This window comes from Lontra canadensis, unplaced genomic scaffold (assembly GCF_010015895.1).
Source record: "Lontra canadensis isolate GAN:19392208 unplaced genomic scaffold, GSC_riverotter_1.0 scaffold206, whole genome shotgun sequence".
In the NCBI taxonomy this organism is placed as follows: Eukaryota; Metazoa; Chordata; class Mammalia; order Carnivora; family Mustelidae; genus Lontra; species Lontra canadensis.
The window spans coordinates 35,229-55,366 of NW_022631200.1; the positions used below are offsets into that span (position 1 = coordinate 35,229).

A 20,138-nucleotide genomic window follows, 5' to 3' on the forward strand; every position below is an offset into this window, starting at 1 on the left:
AAGTCCGCTTCCTCAGTGACCTTCACGGTGCAAAGCCAGGTGCAGCAGGGCTTGGGCGTGATCCCGCAGCCCCCCACGTGGACTCAGCCGGGTGGGTGGCGCAGGCTGGGCCTCACCACCCCCCCTCATCTCCCAGGACACACATGCAGAGGGCCAGCCCCCCGCCCCCGGAGCAGCCCCCGGCCTCCGAGGGTCTGCATTCAACAGAAGGCAGGGCTCCTTCCTGTCTGGCCCTGAGCCCAGGTCTCCCCCATCCACACCCCAACCTATCTCTGAACATTGAGAGGACCAGACAACCCAGACCTGGCTTCCTTCTCTGTCCTCTGGCTTGGGCTTCGTGGTTTGACCTGGGTCCTACTAAGGTAAAGATGGACAGGGAAGGGGGTCAAGACCACGGCGTGGCTGTGCATGGAGTGATCTCCAAACCCCCTCCAAGGCCTCCCCACCCTACATGCACACACCATGAAGAGAGGCATCTGGGCTCCCTTGGGCTTGCACAAAATGCAAGTGATGACGCAGGAGTCTGAGTTTTACACACAACAGGTAAGCAGAATTGGCAATGACGGTCATTAAAACGGTGTTACTTTCCCAAAAAGTGAGGGTCACGTGGGAAAGCACTGGGGTGGGCAGCAGGCTGGCAGGGCGGCAGGGGTCGTGGCTGTGGGTGCACCCAGGAGAGCCTGAGGGAGCCCGCGGCGGGCGGGCCTGGGCTCGGGATTGGCGGGTAGGCACACAACGAAGTGCTCTCTGCCTCTCGTTCACTAATTCTAGGCCTGGGCTGGCCCCGGGAGCGACCGCCCCGGGTGACACAGGATCAGAAATACAGAAATATGTATCCTCACGAAATCCTCTGTGCCCTGTCGGTCTGGATGTGGGCCGTCACCCCCACCAAGACCTGCCCCCGAATTCCAGCTGACCGAAGTGCTCACGTAGATGAACAGAAAAGCCACACACCGGCTCTCCTAGCCTCAAACCTCTGACTCTCTCATCACCCTGCCACATGATTCCCATTTCCCTGACAAAAGCAGTAAAACAAACAGAATATTGTATTGCTTTTTTGGACAAGAAATCACTTATGGTTACTTTTGTTCCTCAGACTTTTACATTCTCTAGGGACAAACCTGGCACCAGCGGAAAACAAGACCCTTAGCTCTGTTCTTTCTACCACACGCCAAGGAGCTCCCATTCCAGTGGTGGAGAAGCAATAAGCAAGTGTGGAAATAAAGGGAGCATCAGCACTGTGATGGAAATAAGGCAGGGGAGGTATGTGGAGGGTCCCTGGGGATGGCAGTGGTGGGGGGCTTCCCTGAGGAGGTGACCTCTGAAAGGAGAAAGGATGGAGCCCCATGAAGACCCAGGTGAGGAAGTGTCAAAGGAACAGCAGGTGTAAAGGTCCTGGGGTTTGTTCTTTGGAGGCACAGAGGCCAGCATGGCTACAGCCTAGTGACCAAGGTGGAGATAAAATCAGTAGGACCACGATGATCTCCACAGGACCCAGCAGACCAAGGGAAAATCTGGGTTTCATTCTGAGGGAACACGGGGTCCCTGGTTGAGGGAGGTGTTTAGCTGGGGGAAGGGAGTGCCTTAACTGATTCAGTCTTCTGGGTTTCTTCTCGCCGCCCAGCAGAGATGCGAATGGGACTGAAGGGTGCTGGGGAGACAGGAGACAAGGGGAGAGGGTCTGCGGCCTTCCAGGTGGGGGTGGAAACGCCTGAAGGAGGTGACACTGACAGTGGGAGTCCCCATCCAAGGACATCAGCTGCTCTGAGCCCTGCCTCTTGCATCTGTGCAGGGAGATCACGGACGCAGAGAGCTGGGTCTGTGCGGTCTCAGGGGGCAGCAGCCCCCTGGGAATCAGCGAGGTAGGGACCCGGGGGAGAGGTCTGTGGGGGGCTCACGTCACAGGCCCCGTTGCCTGAAGACTTAGGAATCTCTGGGGAGGGGCGGAGGCCTGCCTCGGGCCGAGAAATAAATCCCCATGGGCGGCTCCGTGGCTCAGTGGGTCAAGCCTCTGCCTTCGGCTCAGGTCATGGTCCTGGAGTCCTCTCTGCTCAGCGGGGAACCTGCTTCCTCCTCTCTCTCCGCCTCTCTGCCTACTTGTGATCTCTGTCAAATAAATACATAAAATCTTAAAAGAAAGAAAGAAATCCCGTGTATCTTCCTTTTCTCAGAGCCTGAATCCCATTTTCTGACCGAGTGGGGCATCACGGCTGCAGGTTCCCATGACAACGGTCCCTCCCCCTCCCCCTTCCGGACACTCCGTCCTGATTTTCTGCAGGAGGCGAAGCTGCCGGCATGGCCACCAGTGGGGGGCTGATCGCAGGAGCAGCGGCATTGAGCCTCTGAAGGAGTTAACATTCACAGAGCCTCACCAGACACAGCCAGTGTTTTCACCAAACGCTGTTTCAAAATCAGCCAGCCACTGACTATTGTGGGAAACTTAATGACAAAAGAAAAATGGCCCCCTCGATATTTTACACAGGGAACTGCCTACTCCCGTGGCTCACATTTGCAACATCTCTCTGCATGCCTTCCCCTGAGGGCAGATCCTTGAGAGCTGGTTTGACAGTGGTGGCTGTTAGAAACTTAAAGTAAGCACCGTGTGAAAGTCAAGGTGGAACAGGAGATGACAGTGGAATTGTCCTAATTCCCAGGTTGAAGAAGTCGTGCAGTGCCCAACCTGCACACTTGTGCCATTATTAGGTAATGGTCATTGTTTAAGACTGTAAGAAAATCACTGTAAGGTGAATGATGCCTCAATACCCTGATCTCCTCCTTCCAGTGACCTTGTTCTGTAAACCACCTTAGCGCTCCTTCCCAGGTCCCTCCCTCCACTGGGGTGAGCTCCCCTCTCTATGACATGATCCCAGTAATGCCTTGACCTCACTGGTGCCTAAAATGCATTGGTCCTTCTGCTTTTCTATTGTTCCTCATTGTCCTCATCTCTCGCTTCCCCTCACCACTGGGGTAAATTCACGGCCCATCTACACCACAAACTCCTCATGCATAACCCAGGGTCCTATCCCTCTGTACCTTCCCTCTCTTCTCCTGCAAAAGTCCACTCATCCACACTTGAGAACAGCTCCCTGCCTTCTCTGTCCTCTCATTCACGCAGCTGAAGGTGGCTGGGCGAACCCCTTCTTTGCTGCTCTGGCTTGAATCATGTCCACCCCCCAAAAGGGTTATGTTAAAATGCTGACCCCCAGTCCCTGTATAGGCGACCTTATCTAGAAACACAGGGTCTCTGCAGATTATCAAAATGATTAAGCTGAGATCATCAGGGTGGGCTTTCAGCATGAACGGGACCCTCACAAAAGGAGAAATCTGGACACAGACACACACAGGAGGAAGGATGTGTGAACACTGGAGTCACACTGCCACAGGTCCAGGAGCACCGGAAGCTAGAAGGGAGGCCGATGAGCATCTGCGGAGGGAGCACGGCACCCCCACACCGTGGTCCCAGACTCTGAGCTGCACACTTCTGCCGCGTAAGCCACTCAGTCTGTGGGACCTTGCATGACAGTCCTAAAACGAATAGTTTTAAAAATGCGTATGTCCCTGAGCCTCCTTCTCTCCCCCTTTGCTCTCCCCTATGTCTATCTTTAAAGTGAAATGTTAAAAAAATATGTATCAGCTTTGACCTTTTTGAAAAAGCGAGATTATAATAAATGAGCATTTTCTTAAAGATGTTATTTGAGGGGCGCCTGGGTGGTTCAGTGGGTTAAGCCTCTGCCTTCGGCTCAGGTCATGATCTCAGGGTCCTGGGATTGAGTCCCACATCAGGCTCTCTTCTTGGTGGGGAGCCTGCTTCCTCCTCTCTCTGCCTGCCTCTCTGCCTACTTGTGATCTCTGTCAAATAAATAAATAAAATCTTTAAAAAAAAATTTTTATCTTTATCTGCTTGTATCTTTGCCTAATCAACACCTGGTTAGTGTGGCATTCTCTGAAGAACTTTTTTTTTGTTTTTAAGATTTCGTTTACTTATTAGAAAGAGAATGACAGTGAGAGAGAGCGTGAGGGGGGAGAGGTCAGTGGGAGAAACAGACTCCCTGCCGAGCAGGTACCAATGTGGGACTTGATCCCAGGACTCCAGGATCGCGACCTGAGCAGAAGGCAGCTGCTTAACCAACTGAGCCACGCAGGTGCCCTAAAGAAAGCATTTATAACCAAAACATCCAACCAAAGTCAGCCCCTCCTACCTCTAGGCTGCCTTTTCTTTCATGGCATTATCAATTTCTAGCATACTCGGTAATTAACTTATTCACTGGGTAAGAGTCTGTGTCCTACCAACAGAATGGAAGCCCCAGGGGGGACGTGCATTTTTATTTTGTTAGTAGCTGTATCCCCAGTGACTAGAGCAGTTTCTAGCACCCAGAAGATACTAAAAATATAGATGATAGATAGATGATAGAGAGATAGATAAATGAGTAGACGGGTAGATGGGTGGGTGGGTAGATGGGTGGGTAGATGGATGGAAGGAGAGAGGGATGGATGGGTGGATGGATGGATAGATAAATAGATGATATATAGATAATTTGTCAAATGAATGAATCACCTCTATAATTCTCTCGACAGCCTTATGGAGGAAGTACATTTTTTTTGTCTCTACTTCACCAATGAAGAAATTGAGTCTTAATGCATCAGTGGTTTTTCAACATTAAATACTGTAGTCCAGGGGCCAAAACTGATCTGACCAAGCTGGTTAGGCTCCATCATCACCATCATCATCCTTGTGGCTCTTACACGGCCCTTCTCCTGGGCCAGGGTACCCACTGTTCTGCTTTCAATGGCGCCACACTCATAAGAGGTGGGGGGCCATTCCCAGCATCATCCCCATTTTACACACAGGAAAAACTAAGGCACGAGAGTGGACACAGCTCAGCCCGGTCACACAGCTGTTACGGCTTAGCCAGGGGCCAAGGTACCAAAGTTGAGCTCCTCCACAGACGCAGCGTTTTTCAGTTGTCTCTAAAGGGGACAGTCTGTGTTAGTGGTGGTGTAATTAAGCCCATTCAGCCTGGCCAGCATATTTTTAATGAGATAAAACAGGACAGACGGGAATGTAATTGTAAAGACAGCAGTGCGAACCGCTATGGAGGATTTCATGCCTGGGGACCTCACCCTTCCCCCGCATAAGGAGGCAGGCATGAAGGGGTGCAAATCGCTGGCCCTGGGGGGGTGGGGGGAGCACTCAGCAGAAGCCAGTGAAGTCAAGGCTAGAAACTGGGACCTGCATGGAGCAAGCCAGGGAGGGGGGCGGGGAGCTTCATGACAACGTCACACCAGCCCTGCTAGGGGCAAAGACAAGGTCACGCCAGGCTGGGCAGAGCCAGTGACACTCCTGGACTGCTGTGGGGACACCTTTATATCCCCCACCCTCCTGCCCACCCAGCCAGGCCCTGAAGAGGTGAGGGGACAGCAACCTATCACACGCCTTTTTGCTCCAACAAAATGTCATGCCCTGTACTCCCAGGAGCCCATGGTGCCAGTAGTTTTCCTGGGGACAGGGACCTAAAACTGCATTTCCCGGGGAAGGGGGGCTGCTGAGAGCCCCAAGCCGGCCTACCCCTGGCCTAGGCCGCCCACTGGAATCCTGTTTTCCCCTATTTTTCAAGGGCAAGGCTTTGTTTGAGCAGATTTTTTTTCCTTCTGTCTGTGAGGCCACAGCGCCACCAAGTGATCAACACGGTACTTTGAGAAAAGAGGACGCAGGTCCTTGGAGGTAACAGCAGATCGCAATTCTATTTAGCACAGCTCACGTGTGGCCTCTTTGCTTTCCCTCTTTTTGGAGAGAAGACTTACTGGTGATTTCTGTAATTACACTGAGAGCTCACATTCACCTCTGTCCCTCTCCCGGCACACCCTCGTCCTTCCGATCTCGCCTCCAGACTCCTGCGATGCTCAGGCCCACGCTCAGCCTGGCCAGGCTCCAGTCCCTGGGACTGAATGAGACACCGATTCAGTTTCTGTGTAGACATCCGCTGGGGGGGGCTGACAGCTGGGTCTGCCCCCCCCCCCCCCCCGCCCCCGTGCACGTCTGCCTCTGTGTTCAAGCGTCCCCTTCTTACAAGGACACCCGTCATGCTGGATGAAGGCCCTGTCCTAAGGACCTCATTTGACTCGATTACTTCTGCTAAGGATAAAGATCCCGAGTCTAAGGTCATGTTCTGAGATACTGGGGGTTCAGACTCCCAGGCATCTTTCTTTTCTTGGGGAGTGGGGCACAATTCAGCCCATAACAGTTCAATGTAGCTTTGTAAAGAAAACAGTTTTACCGATCATATTTAAAGGAAAAGAATGTGTAAGCTGTTTCATTGTCCTTTTTTAAAAAGAGAGTTCATTTATTTATATGTCAGAGAGAGAGACACAGCAAGAGAGCACAAGCTGCAGGAGTGGCAGGTAGAGGGAGAGGCAGGCTCCCTGCTGAGCAGGGAGCCCGATGCGGGACGCGACCCTGAGACCATGACCTGAGCTGAAGGCAGAGGCTTAACCCACTGAGCCGCCCAGGTGCCCCATTGTCCTTTCTTGAAGAAAACATCCCCTCTCAAGATTTCAGCAAGCGTGGACAAGGGTCCCTAAACACTCACGCACGAAGCTAACATATCACTGTAGTGAAACCGCCACTGTCTTCCACCAGAGAAAAAGCATTAACATTCCTCTTGGCGGCAACGCAGACCATTTCGGATTCTCTTTGGTAAAGCTGCACTTGCCATTGTTTTCTATAAAAAATGAGGCAAATTTTAATTACGAACTTTAATTAGGGAGTCCTGCTTCTGGCCAAGATGGAATAAAAGGGACCAGGTCTCCTCTCTCAGAAACAACCATAAGAGGGGCAAAGCACAGTGGTTTTTAAGACTGTGGACATCAGACTACGAAGGATGGTGATTACTGGCACTTGCAGGAGATGAACAAGGGGAGCCCTAGATCGCCCCCGCTTCCTGTCTTCAGAGAGTTTCCAGGTCCTGGTGCAGGGGAGGAACCAGGCAGAGCCGTGGAGACCCCTGAGCTGAAGAGACGGAGCTGCACGTCCAGGAGGACCAGGGGGCGAGGGCTGAGGGGACAGAGTCGTGAACAGGATACAGCAGCAGAGAGAGAAGTCGGAGATCCACGAGCCCCCCCCCCCCTCGGAGCACTTAGCAGAGCAATGATCTGAAGCTGGGGAAAGGACCACCCAAAGAACCGGTGTGAATAGAACCCAGCCCCCCCACCAGGCAGGGACACGTGTCAACATAAACACAGACTCTTCCAGCTTTAAAAGAAGAAAAAGCACAACAGTGACTCCAACTTCCCTCAGGAAGCGTCCTTAGTGTGACCCACAAGAAACTGAATGACCTTCCTCCTCAGCCTCCTCTCTGGGCCGGGCCTCTGCCCCAGCCAGCTGCGGCCACCAAGTCACTGTGTAACAAACAGTCCCTCGCTCCCGGGGCCTGCTCTCGGATTTATATTACTCCTATTAGAGCCCTGAACCACTCTAAGAATTTCTCCTGTTCTGCGCCCACGGTGCTGCGAGGAAGCCCACGCCAGCCACACCGAGATGTGTGGCCAGCCCCCAGGACACCACCTGGGCAGGAACCCAGGCCCCAGACGGATGGTCCTAAATGAGCCAGCGGAGCAGCTCCCGCCGCTTGGGCCGCCTCGGAGGAAAGCCCTTGCGGAGCGGGGCGGAGGCCTCCCTCTGCGCGCTGCCTGCCTTCCCGACCCACAGCACGATGGAAGCAGCACAGGAAAGCGTTTCTCCTCCCGCTGTCCGCGGGCAGAAGGGTTCGTCCCTGTACGTGAATAATTAGCTCATTAGTGGTAAAAACAACAACCGCCGCGGACTTCTGAGCTCTTCGCACGGCTCGGAGAACACGTGAGAGGTATTTTTAAATCCTCAAATATAAAACTAAACCAGAAAAACAGCCATCGGGGTCTTAAGACCACGATCCTTGGATCTTGACGCACGGGTCGGGGCGCCCCTGGGAGGCGGGCAGGACGCTGGGCGGCCCTTCGCGCGGCAGGGCCAGGAGCTTCCAGCGGGACGGGGGACACGGGCGGCCCGCACAGCTTCCTCCCGGGGAGCGCCTGCGAACACCCGCGGCCCGGGGCGCACGCGGTGCGGCGCGTCCGCTCGCCCAGCCGCCGGCCCACGCGGATGCGGGCGCCGCCAGCTCTGCTCCGGAGCGGAACGAGGTCGAACTCCGACCGCCGCGGCCCGCGGGTGCTGAGCGCCCGCTCCCGCCCTCGCGGCGCTGTTCGGCCGGCGTCCACTGACTTGGCGTCTCTGATCCTCAGTAGGTTCCCCGCGGAGCCGTGGGCCGCCCCGCCCCTGAGGAGGAAGAGTCCCGCCCCCCATCCGAGGCCGAGGTCGGGGGCGGTCCCTCCGCCCGTCCCTCCGTCCGCAGGGCGGGGGAGCTTCCGGCCCCGGGGCAGCGCCTTCTGGGAATTGTAGTTCTCAGGAGTGGCACACGGGTCCCCGTTGTTCCGCCGCGCACGCGCACTCCGCACCGGCCCGGTGCTCCGGCCCATCCGGGTGGTCGCGGCCGTGACCCGTACAACCGGCCTGTCCGAGCCACCGCGGGGCCAGGGGCTGCTGGGGTCCACGACGGCTGGAGACCAAGGAGAACCTGACCCGAACCCACGGAGCTCAGGGGGATCCCTCCACGGCCTTCGGAGCTGGCGCTGGGAGGCGAGGCATTGGTGTGCGCGTGCGCGGGTGGGTGTGCGCGCGGGTGTGCTTGTCGCTGTGTCGCTGGACGTTCGTGACTCCCACGCGGTGTGCATGTGAGTCCCGCCCCGCCTGTCTGCACGTGCGTCACTCCAGAACTTTGTGTGAGCCCGTCCCTCGTGCCGCCGTGTTTGCACCTGCGTGCTCGTGCAGGTGTGAGCCGTGCAGGTGTGAGCCTCTCGGCAGAACCCCTGCGGGTGTGTAACTGTGGGTGCAACTCTGCACGTGAGCCCTTTCCCGCCCCCCCCGCACGTCACTGATCTGCCGGCAGGTGCCCCGTAAAGGGGGAGCAGCCTGCGTAACTGAGCAGATGTCGGCCCTCGGAGACCCGTGCCCATGTGTGCCCACGTGTGGAACCTCTTCGGGGTGTGCAGTGTGTGACTCCACGTGTGTCTGGGTGTGCTGCTGTCCACAGTGTTTTCCGAGGGGTGTGTCTGCCAGCCTGAGTGTGCCTGCGTTCTTCTGTGTGCCTCACCTGGACCGGGAGGGGCGATCTGTGCAGGGGTCCCAGGGTGCATAGGAGATGCAGTGCAAGCCCGGGTCGCTGTGTTTCTGCACACGGGGCAGACGCTGCACATGTGTGACTGTGTGCGTCTGGGTGTGTCACTGTGTGTGGTGTCCCAGTGCACACTGCCTGTGTGAGCAGGGAAGCACGTGTGATTCTGTGTGACTCCGTGTGTGTGTGCTTGTGGGTATGTCTGTGTCTCGCCTCTGGTTGCCTCTCTGCCTGCATGCCCGGGCCAGGACTACCCCGCCCTGCACCCGCATGCCCTCTGCCCCAGCATCTTCCTTCACGGCTCCTACTTCTCTCTCACAGGTGCTGACTAGACCCACCGGTGCAGGGTGGCCAGAGCAGGGGTCACAAACTGAGGGACGTGGACAGGACCCAATGCTCCCAAGACCACAAGGTGGGTACCCCTGCCCTCTCTGGGGACAAAGCTGGGCCTGACTCAGGCCTGAGGGCTGCCTGCGGAGACGGCACCAGAACTGGGGCTGCTTCTCACCACTGCACACAAGATCCTGCTTGGTCTGACCCTCACCCCCACACACCTAAGCTCCCCTGCTATCTGCGTCAGTTCTTCTGCTACACACACACCCAGCACCTTTGCTTTTCCTCTGTCACCCCAGCCATGGTCCTGCTCAGACCTTTGCCCCTGCTGCACTTGTGGCCCAGAACGCTCACTCCTTCACTTCTGGGTCTGCACTCAGAAGTCTTCTCCCTGAGGCCTGGGCAAAGGCCCTGAGTCAGGAGCACGCCTGGGATGCTGCAGAACAGGGCGAGGCCCATCGTTGGAGCAGTAGGAGCCCAAGGCAGGCAAGAGCATCAAGGAAAAGCTCTGGAGTCAGGTGGCCCAGGTGTGGGCACTGCCCCTTCTGGGAACGTGACTGAGGAGCAGTGAGCTAACACGTGGCAGGAGCTTAAAGGACGCGGGCACGTAGCTCTGTGTTCAACAGGTGCTGGGTATCACCACTGTAACAATGCAGCCAAGATGGCCACATTCCCGTGCCCTCGAACCCCAGGGCTCCTGGTAAAAAGCAGAGTCCGTGTTCCCAGTCGGTGTTCACAGGCAATGCTGCCAGGCCCCATTCAGGGTGGCACAGTGAACCTTTGCCCCATGTTCACAATCCCTAAAAAACAGATGGTGGAGTCTGCCTGTTTGTAACCTAAATAGCATCGCACCTGATAAATTCTCTGCATCTTACTTTCTCGCCAACACCGTGTATCTAAGGTTCTGAACTGGTGCGGCAGCTGATGGGCGGCCGTGCTCATGCTCTGAGGTACTCCCCTGTATGAATATACCCCGGTCCCTCGGACTGTCCCCTGTCCATGGACAGATGCACGGTTTTCTGGTATCTAGCTGTCACACAGGATCTTAGGCCTCCAGGTACACATGGGAGCAAGAGAAGCTCACATTCCAGAAAATGTAATGATTGGGCTACAGGGAATGTGTGTCTTCAGCTTTCCTCAAAAATACCAGTGGTTTCTCCAGTGCCCGCTCCCACCACCAGTCTGTTATGCGTGGAGTTTGGGAGCTCCCTGTCCCTCTGGGTATGATTTTTCTCCAGCAAAGAAAACTCTCAGCTCCAACAGACATAACCAAGTACTACAGACTCCATGTCTTCGACAACCATCTCCTCACAGTTCTAGAGGCTGGAAGCCAGGGTTAGGGTGTCAGCCAGGTTGGGGTTCTGGGGAGAACCTTCCTTCTGGCTTGGAGGTGGTCTCCTCCTCGCTGTGCCCTCACGAGGTGGAGGGAGCTCTGGTCTCTCTTCCTCTTATAAGGACACCAATCCCATCATGGAGGGGCCTCATTATCTCCCAAAGGCCTCTCCCGCAGACACCATCACTTCACGCTTTGATCTATGAATTTGGTGAGGTGGCTGGACACCTTCTAGCCTGTAGCACCAGGTTGCAAAGCTTTATTTAAGGGCTGTCAGGGGGCACCTGGGTGGCTCAGTTAAGCCTCTGCCTTCAGCTCAGGTCGTGATCCCAGGGTGCTGAGATTAAGTCCTGCCTCAGGCTCCTTGCTCATGTTGGAGCTTGCTTCTCCCTCTCCTCCCCACTCGTGCTGTCTCTCTCTCAAATAAAATAAAATCTTTATTTTAAAAAAAAAAAGCTATCAGAGTTCTATTTTTGGAAGGACCTTTTAAAATTGTTTTCAGTTGGTTAAGTCCGTGATTCTCAATCGGGGATCAAAAATTTTGACCTGGGGGGATCAAATGGGGGATCATTGTGATTTGGCAATCACAATGGCGGGGTGGGGGGTGTGGGGGGGCCCGCACAGGACGGCCGGCAACGAAAAACGACCTGACCCCAACTGGCAGGAGTGTGGAGGCTGAGACCCTGCACTTAGCCTTTTCCAGCCCAGGACAAACGACCAACCTGTTTGGTTTTCTTCTTTTCTTTCAGATCCCATCGCGGACACGTGAAGACGGGCAGTAGTAGCTCAGGAGGCGGCGATGGAAGGACTCTTGCTCAAGGCCGCCCCCCAGGGCTCCGAGGCGGGAAAAACCTGGCAACCAGAGGGTCAGGTCAGGGAGAGCTGCCTGAAGCAACAGGCCGTGGCCCACGGGGAAGAGCCCGCCGGGCGAGCTGTGCGGGCGCAGGATGAGCTCAGCGGGATTCCGGGAACCGGCTCGAGCCCTCCCGGTCCCCAAACCCCCCAAACCGACAGCGGGCCCCAGAGGCGCGGGGCGCCGAGGAAGAACCGGAAGCAGAAGCAGGCCGAGTCCGGGGCGCAGGAGCGCGGGGGCGGCCCGGGGAAGCCGTGGAAGTGTGGGGACTGCGGCAAGGCCTTCAGCTACTGCTCGGCGTTCACCCTGCACCAAAGAACGCACACCGGGGAGCGGCCGTTCGCGTGCGCCGAGTGCGGCAAGGCCTTCAGCCAGAGCGTGCACCTGACGCTGCACCTGCGCACGCACACGGGCGAGCGGCCCTACGCGTGCCCCGAGTGCGGCAAGGCCTTCAGCCAGGGCTCCTACCTGGCGTCGCACTGGCGCACGCACACGGGCGAGCGGCCGCACCGCTGCGCCGACTGCGGCAAGGCCTTCGCGCGCCCCACGCACCTGGCCCAGCACCGGCGCGTGCACACGGGCGAGCGGCCGTTCGCGTGCGGCCAGTGCGCCAAGGCCTTCCGCAACCGCTCGTCCCTGCTGGAGCACCAGCGCATCCACACCGGCGAGAAGCCGTTCGCGTGCGCGCAGTGCGCCAAGGCCTTCCGCTTCTCGTCGGCGCTCATCCGCCACCAGCGCACGCACACGGCCGAGCGGCCCTACGCCTGCGGCCAGTGCGCCAAGGCCTTCTCGCAGACCGCGCACCTGACGCAGCACCGGCGCGTGCACACCGGCGAGAAGCCGTTCGCCTGCCCCGACTGCGGCGCGCCCTTCAGCCAGAGCGCCTCGCTGGCCGAGCACCGGCGCATCCACACGGGCGAGAAGCCGTTCGCGTGCGCGCAGTGCGGCAAGGCCTTCACGCAGGTGTCGCACCTGAGCCAGCACCAGCGCGTGCACACGGGCGAGCGGCCCTACGCGTGCCCGGACTGCGGCCGCGCCTTCAGCAACCGCTCGCACCTGCGGCAGCACCAGCTGGCGCACACCGGCGCCAAGCCCTACAGGTGCCTGCAGTGCGGCGAGGCCTTCAGCCACGTGTCCTCCCTCATCGAGCACCAGAAGGTCCACACGGGCGAGAGGCCCTACCGCTGCGCGCAGTGCGGCAAGGCCTTCAGCCAGGGCTCCTCGCTCACGCTGCACCAGCGCACGCACACGGGCGAGCGGCCGTACGCGTGCCCCGAGTGCGGCAAGGCCTTCAGCAACCGCTCCTACCTGATCCAGCACCACATCGTGCACACCGGGGAGAAGCCCTTCGAGTGCGGCGGCTGCGGCAAGGCCTTCAGCTTCTCCTCCGCGCTCATCCGCCACCAGCGCACGCACGCCGACAGGAAGGCCTGCTCGGGCGGCCGGTGCGGCGACACCTGAGCTGCCCCCGGGAGGAGGCGCGGGTGGGCGGCGGGGAGGTGGCGGACCGCAGCTGACGTGCCGCGCGCGTTCACGGCGCACTTCCGGCCCCGAGGCGCTCAGGGGCGCGCCGCCCGGCTCCCTGGGCCGCCCGCGCTCGGAGAGGCGCAGGGACTCGCCCGCGGGCACACCCGGGGGGGGGCCCCGGGGGGGGCTCGCCCCCCCGGCTGCCCCCCAGCCCCCCCCCCCCCCCCCCCCCCCCCCGCGGCCTTCTGGTTCGGAGTGAGGAATGTGACCCGAGACAGGAGACCCAGAGAAGTGTCCGTGCGTCCCTAGAGAGCCTTTAGTTGAAGGTTTTGTGACCGAGTCGGCATTTGTTCAATAAATTTAGCTGCGTAAAAGGTTCAGCTCCTTTGGGGAAGTGGGCGTGTTAACGAGGGAGCAGCGTCTGAAAGACGCGCCCGCAAACAGCCCTGCCCAGGTGAGGACGGGCCGGAGGACAGGTTCTAGAAGAGGCCTCTCCCTTGACAGACCCGAGGGAGTGGACCCCGGCCTGTTCCAGCGCGAGGACGCACCCTCCCCTGCTCCAGCTTTCTCTGCCCCCAGCTCACAACCCTCCCCGCAGTGACGCGTCGGTTAGCAGTTGCTGTGTAACAATCCTCCCGAGTGCACTTGTCCCTTTAATGCTGTCCATGGGGGGTGTTTCCCTTGGTCTGGACCAGGCCCAGTTGACCCTGGCTGGACTCACTGACGCATCTGTGGTCAGCCGACGGTTGGATGGGGGCTGCCTGTCCCAGGGCTGCTCCGCTGGGCCAACGTCGCTGTCTTCCTCAGGAGGCACATCTGACCTGGCTTCGTGCTCCCAGCACTAGCAGGAATTTGGGAGAGTGGGCCCACACAAGCACCGCTTCCTGCCCCTGATTATGTCGAGTTTGCCTTTAGACCTATCAGCCAAAGCGAGCATCATAGCCAACCCTGGGGGCAGTGTAGGAAGGGCCTTCCCAACGGTGCGATGAGACAGAAGACAGGAGTCACCTACTATCTCCACGAGGTAATTTATGGCCGTACACATGATCTTTACAAAATTACACTGTGGGTAACACATTTCTTGGGTCCACAATTAGCAAATTAAAAAAAAAAATCCTACCCCTATCTTCCTCCATCCCCTCTATCCAACAAGTCCCCCCTTCCCTAGAAGCAACCATTCTTGAGTTTCCTGGTATCTTTCCAGCATCTTCTGTGCATATAGAAACAAATATTTATGTGGATATTTGTAAAAAGATGCACAGCACACCTTTCTGTACAGCAGCACACGGCACACAGCTTCCCACCTCTTATTATTTTATATCTGGAAGTGCCTTGTACCATTAGACAAGAGAACAGGTGTTCCTGTTTCACAAGGTTTGGGCATCAGATTTCATGGGTATCACTTATGATTCTTTTGATCTCACTGTGATGTGTTCAGCTCCAGAAAAGAAAAAAATCATGGGAAAAATATTTTTCGGTTAGGAATTTTTTTTTACAAGGTTGACCAATAAAGTGTCCTGTATCATGGGACAACGTAAACCGCCCCCCCTGCATAAAAACAAACCCCCCACATTAAATAATTTTATGAGATTTTTCATTTATACAAAAAAGGTACAATAAATGCCCATATGCCCATCCAATTTGAATGCCTTAAGAATACTATCTTAATAGAATATGAATACAATAACCAAAAATGTCTTCATAACAACATTTGCCATATTTTATGATACATATTTGCTTTTAGAATGGGTCATGAAAATATGTCTATATTTTTTTCCTGGTCTATTTTCAAGTAAATTGCAGACATGGTATCACTTTACTGCTAAATACCTTAGTTTGTATCTCCTTAGGAAAAGAAAAAGTAGCCTCTATAAAACCACAATATCATCACACCCGTTGAAAGATTAATTTCTGGATGTCATCCAGTGTCTATTCCATATTCAGATTTCCTTTCCTGAAAAAGTTTGGAAAAGGGATGTAATTTGTCAAAAAATAATGTCAAGCCTTGAAAATAAATGATCTTTAATGTGTACAAGGAGGAGGGAAGCTAAGACAGCGACACAGACACATAAACACAAAGACATCTGTCTTCCTGCCCCATCAGCTTCCTTGGCTCTTAGTCCTACCAAGGAAGCTGGCGAAGGGCCCAGGAGGACAGGATGTGTGCCATTACTTTTGCCCTGGCATTACCTACACAGGTCTCGGCACGCAGGAAATCTCACATGAATAGACAAATGAGTGAAAAATCCCCGACCTGTCTTAGAGTCAAGACTCATGGTATCTTGAGTCTTCTCTGTGCTCCAGACAGCACTCAGGCCTCAGCACAGAGGAGATCCTTATGAAGTACTGGGTGACTAGTTTTAACATCCCAGCATTGGCCCTGGAGTCATTCAAGGCCAGAGGCCACACAGTTGCTTCCTCCTTGTACCCAGGCATCATCCAGCCCAAGCACCAGCACACACTAGGTCCTTAGGAGATATACATTAATAGGCCAGGTAAATTAATGAATAAGTGAACATCCTTAGCACCAGCCCTGAATCAGAGAGCATGTGTCCTCATTCCCTCCTGGAATCCAAACTGGCCCAACCCTTAGCACATAGTAGGTCCTTAAGAAGCTCCAGGTGACTGAATAATTGTACATACCAGCATCAACCCTGGAGTCATTCAGAGTCAGGGATGACACAGCCAGTTCATCCCTATGTCCCAGATGTCACGGCCGGCGCGACAACACGACCAGGGTCGAGAGGGCAAGAGGATGGTGAGACGAAGACGAGACGCAAAGAAATGGGGACAGGAGGGGCAAAGTGGATGATGTCCAAGCAGTGCCAATTTTATTCAAGGCTGTGAGGCATTATATAGCTAACAGAAACAATTATAAGGAAGTATCTATTTTTAGCTGATTACTAAAGAATTTGCAACATGCACAGAAAACCCTTCAAGTTTTCCCATTATCTATTTCCCAAGGACTAATAGCAGACCCTCTGATGCCAGTGGTCTCTGTCTTCAGATAATTCTTGAACCAGGTGCACTATCTTCAAAGTGGCTCAAGACATAGTTTATGGCCCATGCAAGGACAGCACAATCCCACAATGGTTTAATGAGCAGGCCTGTTTTGCCCATTCCAGATAAGCACATGCAGGCAACCACGTCAGCGAGTCTTAGGATCCATAGCTCAGGCCCTTTCTCAAGCGCTGCTCAACTTTTCCACCCACACGGCTATTAGCCCCTGGGCTTCAAGGAGGCGCGAGTTGGGGCCTGGTTTGGTCTCTTGACTCTAGCCCAGTCTGCAGCTGCCTACACCCAGACATCTCCCAACTCAAGTGTCAGCACACAGTAGGTCCTCAAGAAATAGAATGAATGAACAGTTGAACATGCCCGGCCCCAACCCTACAACGATTCAGGGTCATGGGCCACACAGTCTGACTCCTCTTTCTGAACTTCGCCCAGCTGAGGTGCTCTGCACACAGTAGGCCTTCAGGGAGTGCTGGGTGAATGGATGAATGAGTGCAATGGGACCCTCGTTTACAGACATAGGCCCGAGTTCAGTCACCACAGAGACCAGGGGAAACTTGCCCTCTAGGGCAGAAAGGATGGAGGTCCGGGGCTCTGAGAATGGGTGGGACCATATTTGCCAACTTAAGTGATGTTCCCTCCCCCATCCCCCACACAATGTGTTCCCCAGATACTTTATACAGATGCTTCCCTGGGTTCAACATGTCCCATTCCAGGAGGGAACAGAGCAGCTTCAAGAGCATGGGGGAGCGGGTCGGAAAGGTGTGGGGTCCCACCAGCTGGCATGGAGAGTTCCCAGGAAACACAAGCTGAACTCTGCAGCCCCCTCCCCCAATTCAACCTTCCCAGGACTCACCCAGCAGAGGAGGACAGACCAGAACCTCATGAACCCATAACTGTCCGTTGGTTATACAGGCTATGCAGAGAGTGACCAGTGGAGGGAGGTGCTCTTTGCAGATGGTGGCGGAGGCTTGTCTGAGGAGACGTTGGAGCAGAGCACTGCAGGAGGTGAGGGGGCCACCTCAGCTTCTGGGAAAGAGCATTCCAGGAAGAGGTCCATTCCAGAGTCAGGGCAAAGGTCCAGAGGCAGGCACATGATGGGTTTGTTCAAACATCAGAAGGCCAGTGCGGATGGGATGGAGGGAGGGGTGCAAGAGCGGGCCAGTTCCCTCAGGGATGGGTGGCCACTGTGAGGAATTTGACTTTCACCTGCTGAACTGAGTGGGTTAGGAATGGTCTTAATTACGGTTTTATGGGACCCATCCGGCCTTGGAGAATGGAACATCACGGTTGTGGGTGGATACTTCCATCGTCAATGAAATGAGGTTCTGGCATGTGATAGAATCCAAATGAATGACCACTGCTTATATGATTTACATTATTTTCATGATTATTTCCCACAGATTTGATGAAGACTTGCGGCACAAGCCGAAGTAATCAGCCCACAGCTCCCACAGCACCCCCTCTGGCCTGGACATCTGGGACGGTCCCCATGGCAGCTCCTCATTTCCACCCTTGCCCTGTCCTTCCTGTCCATTCTCCACCTGTTCCCATGACAACTTGCTCCTGCCTTCAGCTACTATTCTCTCCATGCCTTACTTCAGGGTTCCAGTTCTTATGGCAGAGAAGGGGTGGGAGGTGGGACTGGGTGTGATGAGAGTCTGTCCCATGTCCCCCACTTTGCCACTTGGACATGAAGGTCAGGGTGGTGGTGGTAGCCATCGTCCCAGCCATGTGGAGAAAAAGAAGGAGGTCATTCCTGAAAGAGACCATAGCCCTGAGGTCAATGAGGAGGAAAGGTTTTAGTGATATTTTTAGGCCCCAGGAACCAGCTATAAATTAAGCCAGTTTCCTCCCGAACTTTGGTGGTATAACATGAATCAATAATTAATCAATAACAAGTTTGAGCTCCTTCGAATTGAGCTTCTGTTATTTGCAACCAGTAAATCCTAATGAATGTAACAGCTGAGGCCTGTGTTTCTTTTAAGGGACTGTTCTTGCTTTTTGGATGCAATGGGCTGGCAGGAAGGACATGGAGAGAGAGCATCCCAGGCTTCTTCCTGCCCTGATTTCTTTGGCAAACCCAGGAGAGGCCACTCGAAGTCCTATCAAAACAAAATGATACCAAGAGTCTAAAGACACACACACGTACACACTCATGAATGAAAAAGCAGGATGGAAATACTGACCTCTATCAGACAAGGTCAAATAAAAGTCAAGACAATCACTTTCTATTTCACAAAGGATCCAGAATGAGGTTTGAACTATACATTTATTGCGTGGCTACTCTGTGCCTGGCCTTGTGCTTTACCTTTACTCTTGAACTGGCAAAGATGTAACAGTCCTGTAACTTGTAAGCATGAGATAACACAGTGGCTGAATACATAAAGCAAACGTTACAAAAATATATCGACAAACATAGTCATAGTAACAGATTTTCACACACCCTTATTGGCTTTTGGCAGATAAGGTGAGCCAAAATTAAATTAACACATGGATCTAATCAATATAACTGATAAGACTGAGTTAGTTAGCAGACATGTAGAGTTCTGACTCCTACAGACCGAAAATACATATTCACCTTAAATGTACGTGTACAAACACTGGGCATGTTGTAGGCCACAATAAAAACTTTTAAGAAGGTGTTGAACGCAACTATATTAGAGACCACATTCTGTGTTCACAGTGCCATAAATTATTAAAACAAAACTATTTTTAAATAAACATGATCACTGAGTTTAAAGAACTTTTTATATCGTAGAATTAATACATATACAATGTATTACTACAATATAACCTTTAGACAACAACATAAACAAGAACACAGGTTACCAAACTTTAAGATGGGGCCAAGGCTATCATCAGAAGTAATTTATTATTAAGTACACTACTTCAGCAAGTAATTTTGTAAAAAGAGATTATAAATGAATTAACTATTCAACATAAAAACAGACAAAGGAAATAATAAAATCACAAACTAGAGAAATATGGGCATAAATAAATCCCAATGCTAGTCCTTAGAAAAGTAATCATGGATGAGGTAAAACTTTGATAAATCTAATAATGGGTCAACCACAAACAGGAGTTGAAAGGGAAAAGAGGGTTAGAACAAAATAAAGGAAGTTTTTCATTTAATTATAGAACAGTATTCATAGGGCGCTTGGGTGGCTCTGTTGGTTTAGTGTCTGCCTTCAGCTCAGGTCATGATCCCAGGGTCCTGGGATGGAGCCCTGCATTAGGCTCCCTGCTTCTCCCTCTCCCACTCTCCCGCTTGTGTTCCCTCTCTCGCTGTGTCTCTGTCAAATAAATAAATTAAAATCTTTAAAAAAAATAGTGTTCATAATTCAGCTAACAATCTGAAAAGTTCAATGGAATGAAGAATTTCCTAGGGCATAAAAATCACTAGAGATCCACCAAAATTTATGAAGTAAAAAGTATTCATAAGTCAAGAGCATGGGAAGAAACTGAGAAAGCCCCCCAAGAATTAGCTGAAACGTTCTCCCCAGAGCAAAGGACCCTGATTCCTGGTGAATTCCTTCAAAATGTCTAGGAAGTGATACTCCTTAAGCTACAGAAACTACTCTAAGGCTTAGACAACAATTAAAGGGACATCCTTCTAGGATGCAAGCCTCGCCATGTTACCAAAACGTGATAAAGATAGCACCGATCTTACGTATGAAGAGAGAGGCAAAAGTCGTACATAAAACATCAGGAAGTTCAATTCAGAGTCTGGAAAGATTGGCCTACCACGATCCTAAGACTACCAAGATGACGGGATATTGAGGAGTCTACCAGATTTCATCAGTCCCAAGTTGCACATTCTTTCATCCTCTCTGAAGCCAGAAAGCAGCTTCCAGTTGGTGGGATCCTACCATGAAGCAGAGTGCTTTTCTTCTCAGTCATATATAAAATAATATGTGTTTTACAATCAACGATG

The 20,138-nt window shown here is 53.7% G+C and overlaps 1 protein-coding gene across 1 annotated transcript; it reads left to right on the forward strand.

Annotated features, from left to right (window-relative positions):
• Window positions 1-8,543: 8,543 nt before the first annotated feature.
• ZNF835 (zinc finger protein 835) lies at window positions 8,544-13,183 on the forward strand. The gene is made up of 3 exons (XM_032848725.1): window positions 8,544-8,679; window positions 9,525-9,615; window positions 11,619-13,183. The coding sequence occupies exon 3, from the start codon at window positions 11,669-11,671 to the stop codon at window positions 13,181-13,183; it is 1,515 nt and encodes a 504-aa protein (XP_032704616.1). The 5' UTR covers window positions 8,544-8,679; window positions 9,525-9,615; window positions 11,619-11,668.
• The last annotated feature ends 6,955 nt before the right edge of the window (window positions 13,184-20,138 follow it).

Excerpts from the sequence above, each read along its gene's own strand:
- ZNF835 (XM_032848725.1), top strand. The coding sequence starts at position 11,669 with ATGGAAGGACTCTTGCTCAAGGCCGCCCCCCAGGGCTCCGAGGCGGGA.